At 38.7% G+C, this 6,719-nt stretch overlaps 1 protein-coding gene across 1 annotated transcript in view; it reads right to left on the bottom strand.

Annotated features, from left to right (window-relative positions):
• The window catches only part of cers3a (ceramide synthase 3a), a 17,501-nt gene extending 11,593 nt beyond the window's left edge, over positions 1-5,908 (bottom strand). The window contains exons 1-2 of the mRNA XM_074666799.1: positions 5,736-5,908; positions 157-274 (exon numbers count right to left, since the gene is read on the bottom strand). Coding sequence (XP_074522900.1) covers positions 157-274; positions 5,736-5,908 — 291 coding nt within the window. The remainder of the gene's footprint in view (positions 1-156; positions 275-5,735) is intronic.
• Between the last annotated feature and the right edge of the window lie 811 nt (positions 5,909-6,719).

Here is a 6,719-nt window from a genome sequence, read left to right as displayed (position 1 = left end):
TCATGACCACAGTGATGGTTTTGTGTGCTGTCATTATCACACGTATGATGGTGTGGGGTAGGGAATAAAATCCAAGAGATGCCGAACAGGAAGCAAAAGCAACAGCCACAGTTTTATTAATGGAGGTTACTGATTAATGAGAGGGACTTTGCTCACCTGAGGAGGGTTTCTGCTCTGACTGGAGTAGTAATGCTCCAGGACGGAAACGTGCTCTGCTTTCAGATGTTTTCTTGGTTTGATTCCAGCACATTCTGCCAAAGGTGTGGCTATCCAGCTGTAACACACAATAACCAACAAACACAGCATTTATACATGACAGATGATCTATACCGAGGATAAAGACACACGTTTCATTTGACTGGAGGTATGTCTGGATTTACAAATGAGGGAAATGTTTAAAATACAGCGAACAAATGAGCAACAGGAAGTTAGAGTGGTGAATGGAAAGAAAGGTTGGATATATGGAAGAACTGCAGGATGCCTCAATATACTGAAGACAGTTCAAAACATTTATCATACAAGCCTGATCAAATATAAGAAACGTGAAATGTAAAAAGTGTGAAGACTGAAGTTTCCTCTTTAGTTTGGGAGACCAAACAAATAGAGAAAAAAAATGTTCAAACTAAATAAGGTGAAAAAGATATTGATTTAAATAAACTTAAAATAAGACAAAGTTCTTGTTTTTGCTAAATGAAATTTAAAATAAAAAATGTTTTTATCTTTACAGATGCAGTTGTTATTGAAAATGAAAAAAGTAACTGGCTGGCCTTTACATTTAGCACAACTGCAGATTCTCACTGCATTGTTCAGTATGTGAATGACTAAACTTAAACACTTACCATCTCCTAACATGTCAAAGTGGCCTTTGCAAACATCATGGGGCCTCCCAGTACTGTCCAACTATACAGCTGAGGCACAAAAGTCTGAAACCTTTTCATCTAACATCACCAGAGGAGTGGTCTGACAGTGTTGGCTGCAGCTGAATCATTGTTAAAGCAGTGTTATAAATACAGTCAAAGAAAAACTGCTCCCCCTCATACAGCTGAGAGGTAAACCTTCATTAACGCTTTCCAAACCTCACCTATCCAAACAGTAAAAAACGTGCCAACAACTATCATTCCTATAGAAACTGATAAACCACCGCAAGCATGTTGGTTGGTGTGTGAATATGACGGAAAGACATCAGCTGATACTGTTTGTAAATGAGCCATGTAAGAGATACTAAATGCACATTTTACTGATTTTGTTAGGCTCACAGGTGGCAGTTTCAGTTTTTTTTTTTTTATTTGACAAACTGGTTTGGGCTTTCATTTTAAAAGCTGAGTTCGCCATTCACGGCCTGGAAATACAGTTTAAAGAAACACCAGCAGGTAAAAATAATTAAATGTTTAAACAACTATTTTCTTAAAGAGACAGTGTTGTATGTCTCCTTGGCTGGGATTTATCATGAGTATTGCGCCCAATGATGTTAAAGAGACTTGAAACTTTGCAGTCATAGAGTGTGGTCATACGCTGCCTGTTGTCTGCTAGCTTGTTTTCTTATGTCCATTGTGGTCTGCAGAGGTGAACAATGAGCTTCAAACAAATAAATCTCTGCTGTGTCTGAACACACTCTAAACCATGTAAGATCCTACATTACTCCATGTTTGTCTCCTGTGGTCAGTTTCTGCTGTTTGAAGTCAGAAGATAACCATTTGAGATAAACATTGAAAAAGCAAACATGTCATGCCTCCAGCTTTGGGTTAATGGTGACTTTTCAAATATTTAACCTAGACCAGATTGCCCCCCTTCCTCTGAAACCTTACTCTCTGAGTTTCTTTGACGGATCCATAAGAAGGCCTCGGTCTCTGGAGGGCGTGTGCTGCTGAGTGGGAAAGAAGACTCAAAACCAGAGACTGAGACCCTAAACCATCAGCTGAGGAGCAGGACCAGTTTTCTTATTGACACCTGTTCTTATTGTTTTGTAGGTCAAACAGCGTCACCAGCGCTAGATTTAGTCTGTTTTGTAGCTAGGTAAAAACTGTGACTTAAAAAGTTCCCTGTTATTTAACTTTAACCATGGCTCAACCAAGTGGTTTGATGCCTGAGCATGAATAAGACTGAGAGTTTAAAAAAGGTTAGGTTTAAGAATAGAACAGGATAGAATTTTCTTTATTGATCCCCCTGTGGGAACTTTTTGTATCACAGCAACAGTTCAACAAAGTGCAAAGTGCAAGACTTCAATTTATAAATTTAGAAAAACAAATTAAACTATATACACAAGAACAAAAAAAAAAAAACAATGAACAATGAGTGCTGTGATGACATGTCCAGTGACTGTGTATTTTAAATGTTGGATGACATAAGGTGTAGGTCTAGTTATGTTATATTTTGTTAAGTCACTGCAGGCGGGGCAGCAGCAATTGTTTCACAAAGAGCCTCTCAGCTACAGTGTGATCTAGCAGTTTGATCTGCCTAACACATCGATACACACTGTGCTGTCACACTGGCCCTCATTTATCAACCTTACGTGGGAATTGGCGCAGATATGGGTGTAAAAATCAGCTTATGGCAACGTTCCCGTGTGGTTTATGAAACGTGCGTACCAGGACCAATCACAGTGTACGCCTGATCAGCTGTTGATAAATGTGGCAGCTGAAAACAATAGTAATTTACACAACACGGCCCTAAATATTCAAGGTTCAACTGGCCAAACCGACAGAATTTATGACATGGAGGAACGCATTACGGAAAAAAGGGAACCTCTCCATGCTGGTAATTGACAATGCCATAGCAACAGAGGTAGAGAGGAAATGACACCGTGTAGTTTGGCAGTCGGAAAAGTAGAGCGAATCAGAAAAAACTCACAGAGATTCAGCAGCGTGGATGTGACAAAGTAAAATAAAGCAGAGTTTTAAACATTTAACTTACACAGCCTTTGTTTATACCTTGATTAATTAATCTGTGATATTTGACTATTAGTAGCCACACTATTATTAAATGTTCCTGTTCAGGTCCAGAAACATGGAAAATTGTCTTTTAAAAATGTGTTTGAGCTCTGGAAGAAGCTGCAGACTCCAGCCTGAACCTGAACCTGAACCTGTCACAGACTGAGGAGGGAGTGGAGCTGAAGTGTGTCGATCACTTGCGCACAGGTAGAGCGGAGCTTTAGGTTTAGGTTTATTCTTTTTGGACTGCCAGTCCCTCACATAGCTCTTTTTCTAACGATTCTTTTTCCTTTAAAAAAATTACGCCAAATGAAGTTTTCCTTGCCTTATGTCAGTTGAAAGAAAACACCACTGCTGGCCCAGATGGCCTTGAAGTCAAGTTTTTGAAACTTGCTGCACATGTTTTGATGTATCCCCTCTCTGATTTGTTTAATCTTTCACTGTCTACCTGCTCAATTCCTGCCATTTGGAAATGTGCTAAGGTCACCCCTCTTTTCAAAGGTGGTGATCCCTCTGATGTCAATAATTATCGACCTATTTCTATTATTTGTACAGTTGTAAAAATTTTTGAAAAGCTTATTTTTAATCAACTCTCACATTATTTAAATTCTCTTGATATTTTATCACCATTTCAATCAGGTTTCAGACCAAATTTTTCTACCACCACTGCTCTGTTAAAGTTTACTAATGATGTGTTCTCTTCTTTTGATAAGAGTCAACTTACTGGGGCAATTTTCATTGATCTTTCTAAAGCTTTTGATCTGGTAGACCATTATTTACTATTGGATAAACTTTCTGCCATTGGACTGGATCAGAAAGCTCTCTTTTGGTTTAATGCCTATCTTCACAGTCGTCGGCAATGTGTTGTTTTTCAGGGTCATCAGTCTGACTTTTTAATTATTGAAAAGGGTGTCCCGCAAGGCTCCACTTTAGGTCCACTTCTTTTTTCTATTTTTATCAATGATTTGCCCAATATCTGCTCCAACTGTCATATCCACTTATATGCTGATGATACTGTCATTTACAACTCTAACTCTGACTTATCTCAAATACAGAACTCTTTACAGTTTGATTTTGACAGGGTCCAAGACTGGTTCAGTATGAACAGACTTGCATTGAACAAGAAGAAGTCCTGCAGCATGATTTTTAGTACACGTCACCTCCGATCTCATCCAGTGGACTTTCACATTTATTTTTCTGACGGATCTTCTGTTGATAAAGTTATATCTCTGAAATACCTTGGACTTTGGATCGATCCAGAACTCACTTTCAAACCTCACATTGATTACATTGTAAAAAAAGCATATGGTTGTCTCGCATCACTTTATCGTTCCGTTAACTGTTTTACATTAAATGTCAGAAGAAGGTTAATATCACAGCTCATATCACCAATTGTTGACTATGCCGATATCGTCTATCAAAACACCTCAGACTCCCATCTTAAATCTTTGAACGTATTATTTAACTCTATGTGTAGATTTGTTTTGAGATGTCCTTTTAGAACCCATCACTGTTTTATGTTTGATTCACTGAACTGGTTACAACCCAAATCAAGACGGCAATATCATTGGCTTTATTTCCTTTTTAAATGTGTTTATTTCCAGTGTCCTCCATATTTAAAAGAACTCATGATCCCATACAACTCTCCATATACCCTTAGGCATATGAACCACCCTTTTTTCTTTGTTCCCAGAATTTTAAAAGAAGTCGGTAAAAGATCATTTCAGTACAAAGCCCCATCAGATTGGAATAATCTCCCTCTTTCTTTGCGTTCTATTACTTCTTTTCATTGTTACAGAAAAACATTACATGTCCATCTCAAAACAAACTGCTCATGTTACTGATTTATTTTCTTCAAAATTTTATTCTACTTTGATTATTATTATTCTTCTTTTATGTTCACGTTTTTTGCTCTGTTATGTTTTGTCTATTTTGCATTTTAGGCGTTTGTTGGTTGGGGTTGTGTATGGGAGTAGGGTGAGCAAGATATCCGTATTTGTTGTATGTTATGTTGGTGTATGTCTATATGTGAATGTGTTGTAATGTAACTTGTGTTTTATGTTTATGTTTGTTTAGGGACCCCCTTGAAAATGAGATGCTGCATCTCAAGGGGCTATCCTTTAATAAATTCAAATATGATAATATTGAGGGGAGTTATATAATCATCTTCACAGTAAATCCTGTAATTAAACAGCTTCCTTAAAAAATCCAGGCTAAAAGTTTGATCCGGCATCTTCTGAATGTTCTCTGTGGAGACTTTGTCATGAACATGGGAGTGTATTAAAAACTGATAACAGAATCTCTATTTTTATTTATTTTTATATTTTTTAAAGTAAGCCGATAGAAGAAACACATTTTTTTCTATGTGGAGAAAACAGCTGACAGCTCGCGCTGCTATTTCATAGCGAAGTATTTTACAGATTGGTGGAATAACAGTGAACTGTAAACATTCTTGGTGTCATATCTAATTTAAGGATCTAAATATTAATCTGAGAACGTCATTTTGTCTGAAAACGTTTTGCCCTCATATGATCTAATAATTCTCCTCCACAGACAGATTTCCCTCTCTGCACCACGCTCCTCACTGACATGAAACTCAGACTTGGCGTGGGATTTGAGCGTACCGGACACCCACGTTCAGATTGATAAATGCTGATCTGTGCGTGGAAAGGAGCGTACACCCATTTTCAGGCATACGCACGTTTGATAAATGAGGGCCAGTGTGAGCTCTCTAATGAGGACAGTGTTTTGACCTGTCTGTAGTGCACAGTAACCCTCAGTGATCAGTGCATTGAGTGGAGAGCTCACCTCTCAAACAGGAACCTGATGAGTAGGCAGGCGAAGGCGTAAGGGACAGTGATGTAGAGATGTGAGGCTTTGGCGTAGATGCGGCCCTCCCTGTCTTCCAGGTCAGCCCACGTCAGGTTCACAGGCAGCCAGATCCTGTCCCACCAGAACCACTCGTACAGCACGTCAAACATGGCTCCACACTGACGGACAGAGGACAAGAGGTTAACTCAAAGATTAAAAAAGAAAAGAAGAAGAATGCAATTTTTTGTCTATTTTTTAATCATACTTCAACTTATTACATGTTTGGTCTCATTTTTCATTACAGGAGGTCAAAGTGCCGGACTTCTACTATTGAGCTGTGATATCTGAGCTTTATTACACTTCCCCCGATTCGTCAAACGAAGGAGAACCAATTCAGGATGTCAAATATCAAAGAAGTTGTTTTACATTTATTTTAATATACATTTGTTTGCACAGTTGTGCTTATAAGTTTAAATACCTTGGAAAATTTTTAAATCAAAAGTTTTTTGTGATTTTGGCCGGATACCTTGGCACAGAAGTTGACACAAATGGATTATGGTGGCTACAAAAGGTAACCATCCTAACTGTGATCTATTTGCTCATAATCAGTGTGTGTGTGTGTGTGTGTGTGTGTGTGTGTGTGTGTGTGTGTATAAAAGGTCAGTGAGTTTCTAAGCTCCTGACAGACCCTTGCACCTTTCATCCAGTGTTGTACTGATGTTTCTGGATTCTGAGTCACTGGGAAAGCAAAAGAACTGTAATAGGATCTGTGGGAACGTAAGATCTATCTCCAATAAAATGGACAAGCTAGCCATGCTAACCCTTCAAGAGGGAATACCAGAGGGCAGAGTAGCATTATGCTATTCACAGACATGGCTAACAGAGCTAACACCAGACACAAACGCCTCATTGGAGGAGCTTCACCTGCTGTGAGCAGACAGGATCCAGGAGACAGAGACTGAACAGACTGCTGGGGAGGCT

This window comes from Halichoeres trimaculatus, unplaced genomic scaffold, assembly GCF_033239565.1.
Source record: "Halichoeres trimaculatus isolate MK-OKI-2021-1 unplaced genomic scaffold, fHalTri1.1 fHalTri1_scaffold_3, whole genome shotgun sequence".
NCBI lineage: Eukaryota > Metazoa > Chordata > Actinopteri > Labriformes > Labridae > Halichoeres > Halichoeres trimaculatus.
Note: the sequence above shows the minus strand (reverse complement) of the source record. Positions and strands in the feature narration are given on the sequence as shown.